Source organism: Vicia villosa, unplaced genomic scaffold, assembly GCF_029867415.1.
Source record: "Vicia villosa cultivar HV-30 ecotype Madison, WI unplaced genomic scaffold, Vvil1.0 ctg.005364F_1_1, whole genome shotgun sequence".
In the NCBI taxonomy this organism is placed as follows: Eukaryota; Viridiplantae; Streptophyta; class Magnoliopsida; order Fabales; family Fabaceae; genus Vicia; species Vicia villosa.
Genome location: NW_026706610.1, coordinates 68,797 through 90,333, shown reverse-complemented (window position 1 = coordinate 90,333; position 21,537 = coordinate 68,797). Strand labels below are relative to the sequence as shown.

The following is a 21,537-nucleotide window of genomic DNA, read 5'->3' as shown; positions in this document are numbered from 1 at the left end:
GAGTTTTGTAAATGTAAACACTATATAGTAACTTGAAAAAGAAATTTCATTCATTAATAATAAAGGGACAAGGCAACCTTGGTACATATAAGGGTCACGAGGGTCATCAAAGTACCATTTTCTTTTGATAGCATACAAGGAGACAAGGGACAACCAAGTCATAAACTACTTTCAAGAGTTACAAGGTAGAAACAAACAAAGAAAGCTAGTAAAATCCAAGAGTGATCATCAAAGCTTAGTGAGAAGTATCCATATCATCTTGAGGCTTCTTCTTCTTCAACTTGACCTTTTCTAGCTTCTCAACAATACTCTTCCATGCAGCTTCTTTTGGAGAGAGATCTTCTTCTTTTTGCTTCCTTTTCTTCTCTCTTTCATATTTGGCAATAGTTGCATCCTTAGCTATGAGCCAAGTTTCTTGAAGGAACAGTTGATCATTCTTTTCTTTCAACACTTCTTCATATGATTCTTCTAACATTCCTAATTCAGCATCAGAATACTCAAACTTCTTCTTCCAATGGTCTCTTGATTTCTTCATTTTTCTTAGAGCTTCTTGGAGATTTTCAATTGTTAAAGGAACTACAATGGGTGGAACATACTCCTCAATTGGGGGTGCAGATGTTCCAAGGAGAATAGGCATTCTTATTTCAGCAGCTCTGGCAGTGACCCAACTATCAAAGGGCTCAGGAGAGAGATCCCCTTTGGTCTTCCAATCTTTTATTTCTCTTCTATGGCTTGGATGCCAAGCATTAGCGATCCTTTCTCTAAACTCCTTATTTTCAACTCTTTCTTCCAGAAAGAACCCATCCAATAAATTGCTCCTTGGTCTTTTGTCCATAGAAAACCCAAATTGACGAAGAGCTAACACGGGGCTATAGTTGATTGCTCCTTTTGTACCAATGAGGGGAACATTAGGGAAATCACCACAGCAGTCTAAAGTCTTCATTCTACAGAAGTGATTGTTTGTCCAAACAATCTCAGTGTTTGTAAGAGTCATGATCTTGTGTGACCATTTCATTCCTTCTTTCTGGCTCCAGAATTCAGAGGTGTCAGGAAGATGAGATATGTACCACTTGTATAGCAAAGGAGCACAACAGGTAACCATTCCCTTTCCATAGGAATTTCTAAGATGAATAGAATAGTAAGTGTCCCCAAGTAAGGTAGGAACAGGATTCTTCTTCATAAAGGTCTTGATGGCATTCATATCAACAAAGTTGTTAATGTTAGGGAACAAGAACAATCCATATACCAACAAGGCAAAAACAGCTTCAAAGTCTTCTTCCTTTCTTTCTTGTGACAAGGTGAGAGCTTTCTCAATTAAGAACTTAGCAGGTAATCCAGGTAATCCTCCTTTAGTAACCATGTTCTTTTCAATTTCTCCCTTTCTCAGATGAGTAGATTTTGCAATCTCACAAGGCTTGGGATCTTGTTCTAAACCAGTGAAAGGGATTCTTCCAGAAATGGGCAACCCAATGATGCTTGAATATTCTTCCAAGGTAGGCAATAGTTGATAATTAGAGAAGGTGAAGCAATGATACAATGGGTCATAGAAATGGATCAAACTGGAGAGGATTCCTTCTTCCATCTTGGTTCTGAGGAGATACAACAATCTTCCATACTTGCTACAAAACTTGTCTTGATCAACAATCAAATATCCTAGCTTTCTTAATTCTTCCACCGCTAAACTCTTGAAAGTACATTTCTTGGTTTTTCTTCTTCCAGGTTCCATTCCTATAATGTTTACAAAACAAAAGGTTTCTTTTAATTCCTTGAAAGATATTATGTTTTTAGATGCATGGATGAATGAATGCAAACATAGAAAAAACATGGGCTTGAGGGTTCAAAGTCACGAGCATGGAGCCAAAGGTCTACCCATCCCATACTCAAGCAGCCCAACTTGGAGATTGTAAACTCTGTATCAACATACTCATTTGAACAAAATCCAAGAGAACCTCATCTGAGAGTAGCCTCGTGTAACAACTATTCTGAAAATGAATCAGACATAGTTTCCACACTACATGTTAATGGCCAAGATTGGTTAAGGGTTTCTAGGTCCCCAGCTTCTACAGCCTAGTTGAATGCAAAGATGTATTCCCAACTACATGGTCAACAAAGTTACTTCCAAAGAGGCCTCCACTGAGCGATGGATCTCAAATTGACTTCTTTGGGACTACTCCCACGAGATCAAAATGACTATACCCGTCTCCTATAATAAGTGTACACTCTAAATCCAGGTTAGGATTTGTCTCACCACAAGGGGCATGACTCCCTTTCCCAATACAACCCAATAAAATAACAAGTATACACATAGGAAAATAAAAGACAAAATGAAAGGTTAAGTATAAAAAAAAAAGATAATAACAAAAAATAATAAAAACAAAGATTGGGTCGACCCTTCCAAAGATACACCAATAGTTTGATCAGTATCCCCAGCAGAGTCGCCAATTTTTTGTAGCGGTGAAATTGGTGAGACTAGAGTCATGGGAAGACTTGGCTCATTTTAAACGGAGTCGCCACTGCGCTTTATTGTTTTCAAAAAGTAATGGGTGAAAGAGCGAATAAAACCCACAGAAGTTTTTAAAATCAAAACTAATAAACTTATCAGAGTTTTGACTACGGAGGGTTTGTTATACAATGGGAAGGTTTTAAGCACCCCTCATATCCATGGTACTCCATGGGAACCTCTTTGTTTTTTTGTTATTATCTTTTGTTTATAAATAACCTTTTTTGTGAAAAACCTATGTGAAAATCTTGTTTGAAATATAGGGTGGGGATGGGAAGAGAAGTTTTTGAAAGTGAGCTCGATAAGATATGGCATCTTAGGCCTACATACCCCTAAGTGCAATAGGGAAGTCAGAGCTTCTGTAGTTACTCTTTTAAAAAAGGAAAAAAAGGGGCCAAAGTGGCCAAAATCTTTTTGGGTGTGAGCTTTAAAATACTCACAAGTTTTAAAAGAGGGTTAAGCTTTAAAATACTTAACAAGTTTAAAAGAAGATTAGGCTTTAAAATACCTAATAAGTTTAAAAGGTTAAGCTTTAAAATACTTAACAATTTTGAAAAGGGAGTTAGGCTTTAAAATACCTAATAAGTTTTAAAAGGCTAATCTTTAAAATACTTAACAAATTTTAAAACAAATCAAAAAGACCAAGCTTTAAAATACAAGGTTAATGGGTTAAGAGAAGTTTCACTAGGAATAATTCATCTCTTAACACCAAGGTTTAAAAACAAGATCAATGGATCAAGAATAGTTTCACCAGGGTTTGGTTGAGCTTTAACAATACTAAACCATAAACAAGTGAAAAGCTTTAAAATACTTAACAGAAAAGTAAAAGAGATTGGAAAAGAATTTAAGTACCTTGACAATTTAGTCAATATCATTCCCACCCTTTTGGACAAAACAACAAACTCAAGCAATTAACAATGAATACCTCAAGTGTGTGGGTGATATCATGTGGCACAAGCAAACAAACATATGAGTATAAAGACCAACAAAGATAATGGATATTTAAATCTAAGCCCTTGGATTCAAATCATGTATGAATGATTAATGTGATGATTAAACATTGGGTTAGATAAACAAAATAATAACAAGTACCAAATCACATGGATATAAAATCAACAATTATGTACAAAGGTAAGGTTTAACATTTATGTACAAAGCATGGATTATAAAATCAACAATTGTGTACAAAGTTAAACATGTATAAACAAAGATCAACATGTTGCAAATCTTTTGGTTAGGGTTTTAGAAGTTAGGGTTTTGTAACATACACCTAAACCTAATTAATTTTAATTTGTTAAATACCAATTTCTTTAAGAGAAATGGTCTAAGGGTACATAGATAAGTGAAAGACACTCTAGCCTATCCCTAAATAAATATTAATAAACATTCATAAAGTTCTATAAAAGAAACAATCAAAATAAAACAATTTTTAGTTGATTTTTTTAAACATAAAAGAACATGTTTTTGATTAATTTTTAAACAATGATAAATAAAATATATTTGGGGTTTTTGAACATGGTATTAAAATACACTAATTAAATAAACACACAAAAAAAAAGAAAGGGATTAACGAGGCTAATTTACCTATTTTTGGTGATTTTTCAAAGTTTATGAAGAAATTAAAAAAACAAGTGGAAAAAAATAAGAAATGGTCCTCACAATCGAACCCCAGACCTGTGGGTCATGAGCGTTTTAAGAGGGAAGTGTGTAAACAAGTGAGCTGTGTACGATGTAGTCATAAGCCAATACACACAATTCATTATACTTTAAAACGCACCAAAAATGAAATTTGAAAAACTTCATCTTCTTCCTCGCGCCATGAACACAGTAACAACAACATCAATGACCTCTGTCGTACCTCAAAATTTGCCCTCATATATTTGCAAATGTCATTTTATTTTGAATAAGTGACATGACGCAGTTGGTAAGCATTTGAGGTTAAAAGACATAAGAGCGAGAGGTCTCGGGCTCGAATCTCACTTCTAACATTTTTCCTTTTTATTTGTACTAACTTTAGTTTTAATTTTATTTTTATTTATATTCAAAAATCACAAAAACATGTTTTTTAATCATTTAATTTTGATTTTTCGTATTATTTAATTAAGTATTTTTAAAAAAAATTATTTTTTACTTTTTTTCAAATTTTTATGCATTTTTAGTCCAAAAATCACAAAAAATTATATAAGGTAGTTTTTTATTTAAACTTTACCAACAAGTTAATTTCATGAGATTATTTTGATTTGATTCTTCTATTTTTAGCCAGAATTAAATTAAATTAATCTTTGATTTTAATCTTACTTTTTAACTTTGATTTATATAATTATATTCTATTTATATTTAACCTAATTTTCTAAGTTATAAATAGACTAACAAGTAACCCTTATTCGGGGAGAACCATTCCCGTACCACAAAATATATTTCTTCTTTGAGTCAAAACCTCTGTGAAGGTTTTTTTATATTAACAATTACACTGCTTTTTTCACTCATTCATGTACATACCACACATAACCACAAAAACCTTTGTACAAATTTCTGACACCAAAGCTTTCTTTTGATCTTAGTATAATCCTTTGAGTCAAACCAAAAAAAAAACTCAATAAGATAACCATTATCATCACCATTTGCTTCAAAATCATTCACATAACACAACCAACCAAAAGTCAATTCCATCCATTAAACAATATCATCACACATCAATACTAACAAACACTAACAGTTAGATTTTGTGTTTTTTTTATGCCAGGTTCAACAGCTATAGTGACAAAAGGATTACTCCAAAAAATGGAATACGGAAGGATCAAATCTCGTCGACGCCCGTCCATCATCATCATCAAAACTACATAATCATGACTTTAATTATTTGTATAACATTTTGGTAGTTTGTTTTTTTTACAGAAAAGAGAAGAAGAACAAGTGGAGAGAAATCGAAATCACCACCATGGGCGGCGTCCTCAACGAACACCACATCGGGTTTACTCAAGGCGCAACGTACTCCTTCACTCCAATCGCGACAAGCCGACACTCCTCCGTCAACCTCCACACAAACGAAGTGGAAGCAACGAACATCACCTAACAAAAAATACCACTTTTTTTAAAATTCAAACAATACTCTCCATTTTTTTTCAACACAGTAAGCAGATAACTAACTCTGTATCATACATCACTAATTCAATTTCAAGTGGATTTTGTTTTACAGGAAAAAGATCGGGAAGAAGCCCTCCGACGAATCCTCAGACGACTTCAATCGTCACCGAGCAAATCGGAAACCTCATCGGAGCCACCACCACATAACAGCCTCCGTTTCTGACATCCACGCGGGCCACTCTCCGACGAGATCGCGAATACGCCCCCATAAGCCGCACCAAACACAGGCAGATTTGAAACCGCCTCCTCCGCTGCAAATCAGTCCGCTCCGGCGAGAATCGAAATCATCAGCAGCTACCAAACAACTCATTGCCGATCTCCGGTCCAAGCCACCATGAAAACACCGGTAATACTCTTTCCATTTTTTCAATAAACCAGTGCCATGAGTTTTATTTGTTTTTGATAGGTAGGAAATGGTTATGTGTGATTTGAGAAAGAAAAGTTGTGAGAGAGAAGAAGAAAGATCTAGAAAAATTACACCTTTTGTTTCACGATTAGTTGTTCATGCTTGTGTTATGCCTTTTTTTTTAATCAAATTGCCACGTGTCAGTCACTAAGTGGCTCTTGTCCAATTTTAAAAAGTCAAAGATAATGGGGTGGAAACGTGTGAAATTGAATGTCTGTTTACTGTTGGTTACTAATCTTTGTTTTATTGCTATATTATTTGAATTAATCTACTTTAATTAGTCCATACATAAAATCCTAAAAAGATGTTCTTTTTAATTAGTTTTTATTAGTTTAACAAAAATCCAAAATATGTATTTAAGTCTTGTAAATAAAATCATATGTACATAAATTACTAATTGATTAACTAATAAATTAAAAATACAAAAACATTTTCTTTAAATTCGAATTTAATACGATCATTATTTATATTTTTTCGATAATTTTAATCTATTTTCGTATTTTTACCATTTTCTCATACATTATTTTGGTGTTTTATTCCTAACATTTTTTTGTTTGTCGCGAGGCACATTCGAGCTATTGAACTATTCTCATGGATATTCGCAAATTCATACTCAATATTTCATACTTTTTATTTCCGGTTTAATCTCCATTCGAGTTTATTGTAATAATTGTAAAATGTAATCACCATCCCGTAGCCATGTAATAGCGTAGGACTTCACATTCCGCACTTTAAATTTTTGTACATATTTAACTGCTAGATTAATAGGATTGTATGGCAAGATAATGAAATCAAACGCTAGCTAACTTAATTCAAGATAAATATGTGAATACAACACACTTCGCACACTCTCACCTCTAGGGTACACCCCTCTTGGTTGCCTTAAGAATAAAGGTCGTGTCCCTCGAATATAGAGGTATCTAAAGCGAACGTCCCTCGATAAACAAAAAAATCATCAAAAGATCATAGTCCCTCGAGTTGCTGCCTACAAAAATATGATCTTGTCCCTCGAGTGGTTGCCTAACGAAAGATGATTTTTCCCTTCGATATCGCTAAAGGTACCTCTACATGTTGCCTTCAACGACCTCCGATGACCCTTCGATTGTCCCAAACACGTCCAATATAAACAAGGACTACCTACTTCTATATAGTATGGATAGTCCTAGGAACTTTAAAAAGCATAGAAAAGACCAACTATTAGGGTAGTACTCTTAGATTGCTTGCTCAAATCCAAAACTATTTTCACACTCCTTTCAAAAATAAAGGCTACGCTTTTAAGCTAAAGTCCTTTTTAAAAAAAACTCTTTTCAAACAAACTTCAAAACAAAAATGAGCTAAGCAAACTAAGAGCCCGTAGATAACTACGGATGAAAAGGGTGCTTGCACCTTCCCTTTTCATAACCTACCCCCCGAGCCCACTTTCTTTTTTAAAAGGTTTTTTTCTGTACTTTTTACCTTTCCTAAAATTGGACAAAATAAAATTCGGTGACGACTCTTGCTCACCGCAACATTGTTTGCGAAATAAAATTAAAGTCAGTTCTCCCACCGTATTACAGCCTCAACATGAATTTCTCAAAACTCCATCAATTTTAGAAATGTAAAATACTGGAATGCTTAGAATTCAACCACGATCACAAACTCAGAATTAACATAAACTAAAACATAATCAAATTTGAGAATTTCTAAGATTAAGCTATGAAACCTAAAAATTGATTCTAAAATTAAACTCTCAAAACATATGATCAAGCCCTAAAAGGTTGGGGCTTTTCTTCCCTACATAATTCTAAATAGAATGGTAACAATAAATACAACAATTGATGCCCTTAACGCTAAGATCGAGTTTAGAAAATATACCTCTGAAATGGACTTGTGTAGCACAATGTAGAGGACCTGGGATTGCTTCAAGTATTCAGAAAGCTTCTATGAACCTCAGGGAAGCTTTTGGGATGCTCAAAACTCCTTGATTATATCTGCAACTGGAAACTCGAACTTCACTTGAAACTGAAAAAAGTTATGGTTAGCAAGCTATGGAAATAATGTTACAGATCCAAAACAGATGTTTGGATAGCTTCTTCATGTTCTTCTTCATTTTCAAGTGTTCATGGTGCCATATTGACAAAATCATATCTCATGAATGGGGCCATAGATTTTCATGCTACTTAGCTCTTTGGAAAGCCCTTGCTACATACTTCAAATGAGTAGTTGAAAGTTTCCTCAAACTCTTTTTGGATCATTGAGAAAAATGGCCATAAATTTAAGAAAAAATCCAAGTAAAACACTTGAAAAAAATTTTAAGTCTTTGAAAAATTATCTTTTTAATTCCATATCTCTCAAAATAATCATTTTTTGACTCTTGATGAATTATTTGAATTTTCTTTGATCAAATGTCTTCAATATCCATATGATGATGATTTAGATCTTTAAATGTCCATGGTTGACTATTTTTCTCAAAAGTCAAAGGTTGACTTACACAGTTGACTTTTTCCAAATTAACTGCAATTTTGTGATTTCCCAATGAATCAAGCTATCATCTTCAAATGAACGATATGAAAGGACTATAATGTTGATTTGGATGCCCTTGAATCATATTTTGAGTCTTGGAACCATCTCCTAATTAAAAGTCAACCCTCCATAGAAATTAGGTCAAAAACCCTAATTGGAGCTTCTGATGAACTTGATGGTGATTGATCTTGCATTGACCCATCTTTGGACCTTGGTATTGATTGGAGAACCCTTTGAATCATGGAAGAATGTTGAATTCATTTGTGGGCCTTAAAACCTTAATTTGCTCAGCTTCCTCTTGATCAGTCTCCTGTCTTGGGACACAAGCAACAAACAACAATTTTTTGTATTTTTGGGTTAATAAAGATAAATGCATGATGATAATGATGACAATGATGATCCTAATATTTAGGCTATGGTGGGATCTAAGTGGTCAAAAATTGGGGTGCAACAATATGATGCTCATGTTTAGGATCGCTCATGACATGCAACTATTGGTCTTACCACCTCCTATCTCAAGTTACTCACAAGTCCGGGTTAGGACTTATCTCATCACATAGGAACCATCAAGCACAAAATAAAAGAAAAAGAAAAATCAAACAAAGCACACAATAATATATACAGATAAAAACACACAGATAAACAAAAATATGCTTAACACACTTAAACTGGATCCCCAATGAAGTCGCCAATTTTCTGAAGCGGGGAAAATCTGAGATCAAAGCCATTAGATTGACTTGAATCATTATTTTAGTGAAAGTCGCCACTGCGCTTTATTGTTTTCAAAGGAAATGGGAAAAGAGCGAAATAAACCCAAAGTTTGTTTTTAATACAAAAAGTAGATCTTAGGTACGGGTGTTGATTATACAAGGGGAAGGTTTTAAGCACCCCTCATATTTGTGGTACTTCACAGGAACCTTTTTGAAAATCTGTGTTTATTAAAAAAGATATTATGCGCTAAAGAAAGGTTTGTTTGATTTTTTTAAAATAAGCTCGGCAAGACTTTACATCTTGTGCCTACATACCTCCTCGGTGCAATGGAGAAGTCAGAGCTAATGTAGTTCCACTTAAAAGGGAAAATTTTTAAAAAGGAATAAACACTTTATCAACGTCTGAGAGAATACCCAGCCATTGATCTTAAACATGAGAACAGATGGATTCTTTGCATCACAAATGAAAGAAGGGCTCCAACTTGGATAAAATCAACAAGTATGCCACTAGCTCCTTCAAGTGGAAAAAATTCCATCATATCAATCAATATCAAAATCGTCGGGTATCGCAACTCGCGACAACAATTAATCGTGTCTAGACTTAAAAAAATGCCAACAAGGGCAAAAGATATTTTTAAACAAATATTTTTTGAAAGAGTTTGCAAACATAAGAAGGTTTTGGAAAAATGGAGAATATTTTGAAAATCTAAAAAGGGAGAGATGAAGGGATTATCCTAGAGCATAAAATAAAAGCTAAGGAAAAGAATGATCTAACCAAAATAAGAAGCCAACACTTGACATTAAGAGTCAAGGTAGATTTCCCATCCTTTGGCCTACCAACACTAAACTAACACATTACCACTTGGGGATCCAGATGAACTTGATTATCTTTAGCACAACTTGCACCAAGCCTTTGAAATACATCATAAAATCTTGACAAAAATCGGGCAGAGTAATAGCTGCGTACAGATGAATTCCTTATCACAATGCTTTGGAATTAACCATCAAGGACTTTCGAGGAAATACTTGCATACACAAACAGAAAACAAACCAACGCCTTGGAGTAAACTCCAAGGACTTCCAGACAGAATAACAACAGGATAAAAAGGTCCAGAGGTGCTAAGTCCAAAAAGGTCCAGGTCTCCAAAATGCTCGGGATAGTAACCAATAGTCCATAAAGAGCCTTAAGTATTTTTATTTTTATTTTTAGTTGTTTATTAGTGTTTTAGCACAAAAATAGAATATGGTCCAAATGGACAAAAGGAAAATGGCGGAAACATAAACATACGTCCAAATGAACAAAGGGAAAATAGCGGAAATATAAACATACGTCCAAATGGACAAAGAGAAAATAGCGGAAACATAAACATGATGAATGATAAAATGAAGAATAAAGCGAGAAATATAAAGAGCAATATAATAAAGTGCGGAATTTAAAGTCAATTGTTAATTGTTAGCAAGAAGACCATCTTGAAACTTGTCAAGTATATCATTGATGTTAGTAATAAAGATGATGGTGAGTGAATGATGATCTCGGGTTTAAATTCAATGAAAGTTCATTAGAACCTTGATAGAACCATAGCGACTACACGATAAACTTCCATAAGTCTTAAACCAACCGCATACAATCTCTGCCATATTTGATCTTTTTTCCGATTCGGGACAATGAATGATGCGCTATGTTAAGCAGATTGCCAAGTAACTTATGTAGAAGTTACCCTACAACAAGGCCGGTCAACAATTTTTGTGCTAATGCATGTGAGAGAAACAATATATAGATAGTTCTCCGAAAGCAATACCGCACGAAAAGAAAATAGGCAGCGGTCTCATCTTCATCAAGAATCCAAAAGAATTACAATGATATAGAAGATTTTCATCAACCAAAATAAAAAGAAATAAAAGATGGAATCACATTCAAAGGTTCCTTCCATCTTCAAGTTCAATCACTTAATATTGTGGATTAGGATTCTCATCCCATCAACGCCCTAAGTCCATTGACTTTGAAGAGGAATTAGACCTCTAAACTTGTAATTCAAAGAAAAAACAAGAGAATGGAGTAGGAGAAGAATTAGAACCAAAAACAAGTTAAAAAAGGCAAAAAAAAAACACATTCTTCCTGCAGGAAATCGGTTTATCCCTGTAGGAAATCGATTTCCTGAATGCAATTTTTCAAAATCTGGCGCAAAACAGAGTGTGGAAATCGATTTACCTCTGTAGGAAATCGAATTCCTGAGCACAGTTTTCAAAAAAACAGCATTAGGAAGCACAAAACCTTTGTTAAACATATCAACAAACACCTTAAGATCTTGGATATGAATGTGCACGAAATTTCCATCAATTCACCATCAAATAACATCAAAATAACACCATAGATGTAGCACACATAATCAACAAAGGATCACATCTAGAAGAATGGATATGGATCTAGGAATTTACCCATTCTTGCATAAACTTTGAATCAACTTCAAGAACAAACACCAAATGCTTTGATCTACCAAAAATGTATGACGAAAGAATGTTTGGATGGAGGCTTAGCTCAAAGATTAGTGAGATTCAATGTGAATCTCACTAACTTTTTATGGAAGATGAGCTTTGAGTGATTTGGGAGAGAATGGGATGAGAAATTGCAAGAGTTTTTTGGCTTTCCAAGCTTGCAAAATGAAGAGGTAGAGGCCTCTATTTATAGAATTGGAAGTGAGGGTAGTGGAAATTTGGTAATTGTCTTTTGGAGATTAATTTGAATTTAATTGCGAATATGGGGTTAAAATGAGGTTAATGAAAGAAATTAATTATGGTGATGAAGTGGAATATTGATAATGACACTGAATAATCAAGGGAATGTGATTGGTGCCAAAATGATGTCATGCTTCTCTCTCTTTTTTTTTTTTTCAAATTTCGTCCATGGAAATCGATTTCCCGTATGGGTAAATCGATGTCCTCAGCAAAATTTTCAAAAATTTCTTTTTTTTTGAACTGCTTTGGTTCTTGTTCGATCTGTTACCTGTAAACAAATATAGGTGTTTGATGGTTCCCCTCAGAGATGGAGTAAGCACAATACCGAAAACGAATCTTCAAGATGGAACTCTAGATTAATGATCGAGATGCAAATGATGTATGATCTTAGGGTCAAAAATTGGGGTATGACAGCATTCAGTAACAGGCATGCGTTCCAACATTGATTACTTATGAAATATGAGAACTTTACTTTACATAAGGTTCATATTCAAAAGTAGAGCAACTACTATTCAGACTTTAGAAATGTAATTTTCTATTCTTGATAAATATTAATTCTAAGATAGCTTCATTGAATTCAGAAACATATAATCAAATTCATATGTTGAATGAAAATAAGTTTCTTTTGAGCAAGGAATATATAACATCCTTAGTAGAACAGCAACATCTTGGGTTAGCACTGTAACATCCTATTTTTATTAGATCTTATTTAATTATGAGTATTTGATATTTGATAATTGTTTGTGTTTTATTTAATTATTGTTTGTGTGATAATTATTTAATTGGGTGGTAATATGTTATTTAGCTAATTAATAAATGGTAGAATTTTATTTGAAATTAGTTAAATGGGTTTAGTTGAGTGAGAAAGAGTATTAGGTGGGTTAAGCCCAATGAAATAATGAGAGTTAGAAGAGAATTTTATGAGTTAACCTAAATGAGATAGAAAGATAGAAAGAAAAGTAGAGAAGAGAAAAGAGGCAAAAGAGTAGAATAGAGAAGAGGAGAGGATTGTAGATTTCTTGAAGTTAGAAGGAGAAATTCAAGAGGTAAGGGTTTGAATACAAAATCTTGTAGAATATATGATTGGGTAATGTTGTATGTGCTAAAACATGGGATTTCACTTTGAGTATTTTCATAATCCATGAGATTTGTGTTGTTTGATGTTGTTTATGCTTGGAATGGGTAGAAATAATATGTAACTCCTGATTCTTTACTTGATTCTATGGGTGGGTTTTGATTTGTAACATGTTGGATGAAAAGAATGTAAAAACCTAACTTTGGGATTTGGGTGAAATTCATAGACCTGCATAATTAATGAAACTTTGATGAATCTAAGGATACATATGGGTTATGAGATATGTATGTGAAATTCGTGTGCAAATAATGAACTGAATTGTGAATTGAGTGATGAAATGAAAAGAGGAAACTGTGTTGAGTTTACACAGAAAATTCACTTCTGCGCTGTGTTCGCGACGCGAATGAAAGGTGGCGGCGCGAACTGAATGAATTCTTGAATGATTGGTTCTGCCTCGTACTTCACAGCGCGCACACGTGGATGCGGTGCAAACTGAATGCATTTTGAAATATATTGTTTCTGTCTGTTACTTCGCGGCGCGACTAAGGGTTGGCGGCGCGAACTGTATTCAAAAATATTTTCTTGTTTGTTTAAGACTTGACTTGCATACCTATTACTTCTATATGTTCATTATGTTTTATTAATTGATTAAATAACATGTGTGAGGTGTAATTGAATGTATTATGTAATGGAGTGCTAAATGATAATTGTGTTGAGATTGGATTGAATTACATGTTGTGTAACGTTGTGCAAAGTTGGAAAGATGTGATTGTGTAATGAATGCACACGTACACAAGCATGAGTCTTTGAAAGTGCAATGTTGGGTAATCTCGCGAAGGTTAGTTACTTGTCCCAAACCTAACGAGTACGAGGTTTGAAAGCTTAACGAGTATGGGGCTTTGAGGTGGTTATCTAGTCTTGAGAGAATGACAATCGGCATGACCGGAAATGATAACGGAGGGATCCACATGCATATCGCATAGAGTCACACTTGAGTCGCACGTGTCGGTGTGAATTGTTGTTATGTGTGATTATGGGGTGTGAATGTGTGGATGTGAGTTTGATTGATATGCATATATGTGGAATGATGAATCATTTTATATGAATTAAAGAATGTGATGAGAATGAGATATATGTGATTAATACATATTTGATGTGAAATGTGGAATATATGTATATGTGTGAGTGATATATGTGTATATATGTAGAATCTTCAATATGTGAGGTTATGAATTTGATTGCGATGCTTAATGGTATGGAACATGTTAACTTTATATCAAAGATAAATACATGTTTTGTGAAGAGTGATGAATTCCTGAAATGTATGATTACTTATGTTGCATTTCCCATTATTATATTTTCTATTTAGAATTTGATTTCTCACCCTTCTGTTTGAATGTTACCCTTGGTTGGTAACGTGCAGGTTCAGAAGAGTAGTTGCTTGATTCGTGACTTAGCCGGAGAGCTCCGAGGTTTCATTTTGATTAGGTAGAGAGTCATATGCTCTGATCATATAACACTTGGGGGTTTTCTTAGACTTATGTTCATGTTTGAATATTGCTATTTTATATGGTTTGTTGAACATTGGATGTATGTGATAACATTTGGATATGTTGATTTAAAGGCCGATGTAGCCTATGATTATGATTTTCAAGTAACAAAGATATAGATGTTGTTTGAATTTGGTAGATGAATATAGTATGGGATATATTCATTGAAATCTTTAATAGCAATTCAATTGTTTTCCGCAAGCGTTTATGCATAATGTATGAAACCATGAGATTTACATTGTGTTACAAAAAAAAATGATCTTTGCATATCAAGAATGTTGGATGTTTTGTTTTAGGTTTTCATTGCAATGAAAATAACATGTGACGCCCTTTTCCTTTAGGCATGCTTACTCTGTTTGATTGTATGATATATTAGGGGTTAGAAAAGGGGTGTTACATTAGTGGTATCAGAGCATGGTCGACCAGTTGGTCAGAGTCGTTAATGTCTTTAATTTCGTTGTATTAGATTTGTGTATCTGACACGATCGATATTGTTTTGTTTGCTTTGGTTGTTGGTTGTCGTAGGACGATGGTTGCTGGAAGGAATGATGATGCCATTGCTGATGCATTGAGGATGTTGGCTGGATCTCTTGGCCAAATGCCTCAAGCTAATGCTGGAAATTGGAATGGTGATGATGATGAGTACCGTGCTTTAGGGAATTTCCAGAGGAACAATCCTCCTATCTTTGAGGGTGAGCATGAACCGGATAAAGCTCAAGCTTGGTTGAAGGCGATTGAGAAGATTTTTCGAGTCATGAATTGTACCGATGCTCAGAGAGTGCAGTTTGGTACTCACATGCTGGAAAAGGAAGCTAAGGATTGGTGGGGCAATATGGCTCAGAGATTTGATGAGGAAGGTATTCAGGTTACTTGGGATCGTTTCCGCGATGCATTTTTGGAAAACTATTTTCCGGAAGATTGCCGTGGAAAGAAAGAAGTGGAATTCCTTGAGTTGAAGCAAGGAAATGGTACCGTGGCGGAGTATTCTGCTAGATTTCAAGAGCTTATCAAGTATTGTCCTCACTACAATACTATGAATGCGGAGAGGTCAAAGTGTTTGAAGTTTGTCAATGGTTTGAGACCGGATATCAAGAAGGCGATTGGTTACCAACAGATTACCCGTTTTATTGAGTTGATCAATAAGAGTCGGATTTATGATGAGGATAGTAGGGAGAGTGCTTCTCACTACAAGGCTATGAATGAGAAGAAGGTCAATATCGTGGGAAACCATACGATTATAAGAAGAAAGCTGTTTTTGGCGGAAAGCCAAGTGGGGGAGGATCTAGTGCTCCGATCAAGTGCTTCAAATGTGGTGTTGAGGGACATCGTGCTGTTAATTGTTCCAAAGTTGAGGTAACATGTTTCAAGTGTGGCAAGAGTGGTCACAAGGCAAATGAGTGTAAAGGTGGTTCGAAGGTGACTTGTTACAATTGTGGGGAGCAAGGTCACATTAGCCCCAAATGTGATAAGCCAAAGAAGGAACAAGCGAAAGGGAAAGTGTTTGTATTGTATGGTGCAGAGGCTTCTACCGATGATAGGCTAATCCAAGGTACGTGCTTCATTAATGGTACACCTTTGATTGCTATTATTGATACCGGTGCGACACATTCTTTCATTTCTTTGGATTGTGCTAAGAGATTGAATCTTGTATTATCTGATATGCGTAGAAGTATGGTTATTGATACACCTGCTATGGGTTCTGTTTCTACTTCTTTTGTGTGTTTGAATTGTCCTTTGAGTATTTTTGGTAGAGATTTTGGGATTGATTTATTTTGTCTTCCGTTAGAGCAACTTGATGTGATTTTGGGTATGAATTGGTTGAAATTTAATCATGTGTATATCAACTGCTTTGATAAGACTGTTATTTTTCCTGAGATTGGTGTTAAGGAAGATTTGTTTTTGTCCGCTAAGCAAGTTGGTGAATCTGTTCAAGATGGTGCTGAGTTGTTTATGTTATTGGCAACCTTAGATGTGCATGAGAAGAGAACCATTGGGGAATTGCCAATAGTTTGTGATTTTGCGGAGGTATTTCCTTAAGATGTAAGTGATTTACCGCCGGAACGTGAAGTTGAGTTTTCGATTGATTTAGTTCCTGGAACTAGTCCTGTATCGATGGCTCCGTATAGAATGTTTGCTTCTGAGTTGAAAGAGTTGAAGAGTCAACTTGAGGATTTGTTGGAAAAGAATTTTATTTGTTCTAGTGTATCGCCGTGGGGTGCACCTGTTTTGTTGGTTAAGAAGAAGGAAGGTTCTATGAGGCTTTGTGTTGATTATAGGCAATTGAACAAAGTGACAGTTAAGAACAAGTATCCACTTCCGAGGATTGATAATTTGATGGATCAGTTGGTTGGAGCGTGTGTGTTTAGCAAGATTGATTTGAGGTCTGGGTATCATCAGATTCGTGTGAAGGCGAAGGATATTCAGAAGACTGCTTTTAGGACAAGGTATGGTCACTATGAGTATTCTGTTATGCCGTTTGGTGTGACTAATGCACATGGTGTATTCATGGAGTATATGAATAGGACTTTCCATGATTATTTGGATAAGTTTGTGGTTGTGTTCATTGATGATATTTTGATCTATTCCAAGAGTGAAGATGATCATGCTGAGCATTTGAGAATTGTGTTATCGGTGTTGAAAGAGAAGAGGTTGTTTGCTAAGCTTTCTAAGTGCGAATTTTGGTTAAAGGAGGTGAGTTTTCTTGGCCATGTGATCTCTAGTGGAGGTATTTCTGTTGACCCGTCGAAGATTGAAGCTATATCTCAATGGGAAGCTCCTAAGTCTGTTTCTGAGATTAGAAGTTTTCTTGGTTTGGCTGGTTATTATAGGAAGTTCATTGAGGGATTTTCTAAGTTATCTTTGTCGTTGACGTTGTTGACTAGAAAGGGTCAAGCTTTCATTTGGACTTCGCAATGTGAAGCGAATTTGCAAGAGCTTAAGAGAAGGTTGACTTCAGCTCCTATTTTGATTTTGCCGGATCCGTTTGAACCGTTTGTGGTGTATTGTGATGCTTCATTGTTTGGTTTGGGAGGCGTTTTGATGCAAAAAGGACAAGTGGTAGCTTATGCTTCAAGGCAACTTAAAATTCATGAGAGGAATTATCCGACGCATGATTTAGAGTTGGCCGCCGTTGTGTTTGTTTCGAAACTTTGGAGGCATTCTTTGTTTGGATCAAGATTTGACGTTTTTAGTGATCACAAGAGTTTAAAGTATTTGTTTGATCAGAAAGAATTGAATATGAGGCAACGAAGATGGTTGGAATTCTTGAAGGATTATGATTTTAGTTTGAACTATCATCCTGGAAAAGCGAATGTTGTAGCCGATGCATTGAGTAGGAAATCATTGCATATGTCTATGTTGATGATTCGAGATTTGGAATTGTTGGAACAATTTAGAGATTTGAGTTTGGTTTGTGAAGCGACGTCTTCGTGTGTTAAGCTTGGTATGTTGAAGCTTACGAGTGGTATTCTTGATGAGATTAGAGAAGGTCAGAAATCAGATTTGAAATTGGTGGACAATATGACATTGATTAACCAAGGTAAAGGTGGTGATTTTTGGATTGACGAGAATGGTGTTATGAGATGTCGTGATCGAGTTTGTATTCCGGATGTTGCGGATTTGAGAAAAAGAATTCCTGAGGAAGGGCATAGAAGTGGTTTGAGCATTCATCCCGATGCTACTAAAATGTATCAAGATTTGAGGAAATTATTTTGGTGGCAAGGTATGAAGAAGGATATAGCGGAGTTTGTTTATTCATGTTTGACTTGTCAAAAGTCAAAGATTGAACATCAAAAGCCATTTGGTTTGATGCAACCGTTATCTATTCCCGAGTGGAAGTGGGATAATATCTCTATGGATTTTATTTCGGGTTTGCCAAGGACATCGAGTAATTGTGAGGCAATTTGGGTCGTTGTGGATAGATTGACGAAATGTGCTCATTTTATTCCGATGAGGATGCATTATTCGATGGAAATACTTGCTAAGTTATACATTGAGAAGATTGTGTGTTTGCATGGTATTCCGTCAAGTATCGTTTCAGATAGAGATCCAAGGTTCACTTCTAGATTTTGGGAAGGTTTGCAAAGTGCTTTGGGTACGAAGTTGCGTTTGAGTTTGGCGTATCATCCGCAAACTGATGGTCAATAAGAGAGGACTATTCAGTCACTCGAAGATCTTTTAAGGTCTTGTGTTTTGGAACAAGGAGGAAATTGGGATAGTTTCTAACCTTTGATTGAGTTTACGTATAGCAGTCGCTACCGCGAAAATTAACAGAGTCGCCACTAACATATTTATCCTGAAAAGGAAGGGAATGCCAGCAAACCACAAAACAAAACAACGGTCTCACGACCAGAGAAAAGGGTAAGGGAGTCGGTTACGCGAGGGGAAGGTATTAGCACCCCTCGCGCCCATCGTACTCGATGGTATCCACACTTGTGTCTAAAACTATGGGTGTGTAACAAATCTATGCTAATCTGGACTAAAATGAATGCAGAATGTAGGGAAAAGAAAGGATTATGCTCGCACGGGCCCTACCCCGCTGCCTACGTATCTGTTTTGCAGAATCAGAGCTACCGTAGCTCGGCTAACTAGTTTTTATTTGTTTTGTGTTTTTTAGGTGAACGAGTTACATTCGCACTCCGCTGCTCGACCTTTGGAGACTTATGCTTGGGAATGGAGCGAAAATAACAAGCTCTTAAGAAAAGAAAATCAAAGAGTGTGGTTTGTGTTTTAAAGAATGCATGAGGAAGACCTAAGATAAGGGGGAAAGCTTGCTACCTAATGTTATCATACAAAGGATATCAGTCTAAACTAAACTAATCAACCTAGGAGGGAAAAGGGAAGCAAACAATGAGCACACAAACGAGCATCCGCTCGTAAAGCAAACAAACCAACGGTACTGACCGAATGGTAGAAAAGCGGTCCCGCCATAGCCAAGGGGAGCAGCTCAACCCAAGTCAACCAAGCATTAGACCTCGTGAAAATGATCGGGCCATAGACAAGAGGGCGGACCCCTCTCAGCAACCAAGCCATCACGGATCATAAAGGAAAACGGTGCGTGCGTACACCGAGCATCAACGTCGAGCGACGCGGGCTATAGGAAAGGCGGGGGTCCGGCTGCATGAACCCTTTTCCTGACATACTCGATAACAAGATCTTGTGCAGGTTCAGAAGCGAGCAACACGTAGCGTGCGCATACTGAATAGACTCGATGAGACTAGGCGGAGGTTGATTGCTAACCCTTTCCGCATGCCTTCTATGAGGACTTAACGGAGTGCCATATAGGACTTATTACACCGTGACTCCCTGCCGCAAAGCACAAATATAAACACACCAACAAAAACAGAGCCTCTTTCGAGGGCTTGGCCAGATGCATGTCTAAGTCCTACTTCTCATGTTAAGGGATGATGCGAGAAAGCGATAAAGTACAGAAAGAAGTAAAATGAAACGGAATCAATACCAAACGGATGATGATCCGTAAACTGAAGCGAAGAGAGCGAGTAAACTAGGATCCCGCGAGCGAGCTAGCAAAAGCAACAGCAAACATGTCAGCACTCCGATTAAAATCCGCATAAGCAATCAAGAATCGGCGCGATGAAAGTAAATCACGCGCCAACGTGTGCATCGGGCACAACGAATACCATACACCTGCAAGGGAAACAGAAATCCGGACAAGCAAGAATAATGATAAAGGATGCGTGTAGAAACGCGAATCAGAGAGAGGATAAATGTCGTGTCCCGCAAATAAAGCGGAACACGAGAGCGGGCATCGACCAGAGCCTCCATGTTGCCTTGCATACTAGCACACACGTTAGAGATAACAAGACACCGCAATCGGAATTGCGTTATTGCATTATAAGCTGAATCGGAAATGGATAACGGAATAGAAAGTGAAAACATAACAAAAGCGAATAAAAAGAAACATGGGATAGTATTCAAAAGCAAATCAAATATGTACACTAAAACTACGGAAGCCAACACAAGTATTTACATGCACAACGGTACACCGAAACGGCAAAACCGGGTAAAAACAGTGAAAACTAAACTCGTCAGAGTTAAACCAAAATTTTATTGCAAGGTTAAAACATGCTAAAGAAGTCAAATATGCGATTAGAATTTACAAAATCGGTCCGGAGGCACGACTTTCGGAACAGGGGCAGTAGCGAAAACGGTAAAAAAATTCAGCCGAAACCGAAAATACTGTTTAAATAGCTCCGAAAATATTATTACGTATGAAAAACATTATTCACACGCTCAAAAACTTTTCCTAAATCAAAAGATATGGTATTTTCATTTAACCCGATGTACCGCTTCCCTGTGCAAAGTTAAGAAAGAAAAAAACGAAGAGAAACATTCAGCACTTAGGAGCATCAATTATCTTACAAGCAAGACTTATTATCACTTAGAAACAATCCACAATTAAAACATCAAATGCTAGTGTAAACTTCTCCTCAAAAACTAAATTTCTACAAGTCAAAAGAAGAAAACCACAACAATCACTCAATTAAAATTCTGCATCTTTAAAGTTCGAAACAGCCCCGAGTACACTAAAATCATGTCATATGCAGCAAGTAACAATCAGGATCCAGCACACAACACAACATCATATCAATAACTAAGAATTATTCCCTCAAGAATTATACACTTCAAACTTCAAGTTTCATGTAAACATTTTAGCATCAGCAATAAGTATATAAAAAAAAACTTCAATTTTTGAATATCAACATCAATGGCATCTCATGAAGCATACTTGGATCATCCCTCTCATACAAAAACAACAACAGTGACTCATGTTTCTAACTTCATGTTAGTGCAACCATTAACAACAGTGTACTGTCTATACTCTTATTCTCATCTAACAGCAAGTTACAACACTTATATTCAAGCAATTTCTTTCAAACAAACAAAATGAGGCCATT

The 21,537-nt window shown here is 35.9% G+C and overlaps 1 protein-coding gene across 1 annotated transcript; it reads right to left on the bottom strand.

Moving 5' to 3' along the window:
• Positions 1–235: 235 nt before the first annotated feature.
• LOC131642588 (uncharacterized) lies at positions 236–1,582 on the bottom strand. Its single transcript, XM_058912823.1, has one exon. It carries the CDS (start codon positions 1,580–1,582, stop codon positions 236–238), a length of 1,347 nt encoding a protein of 448 aa, XP_058768806.1.
• Positions 1,583–21,537: the final 19,955 nt, after the last annotated feature.

Coding starts and splice junctions, on each gene's coding strand:
- LOC131642588 (XM_058912823.1), bottom strand. CDS start 1,582: ATGGAAGAAGGAATCCTCTCCAGTTTGATCCATTTCTATGACCCATTG.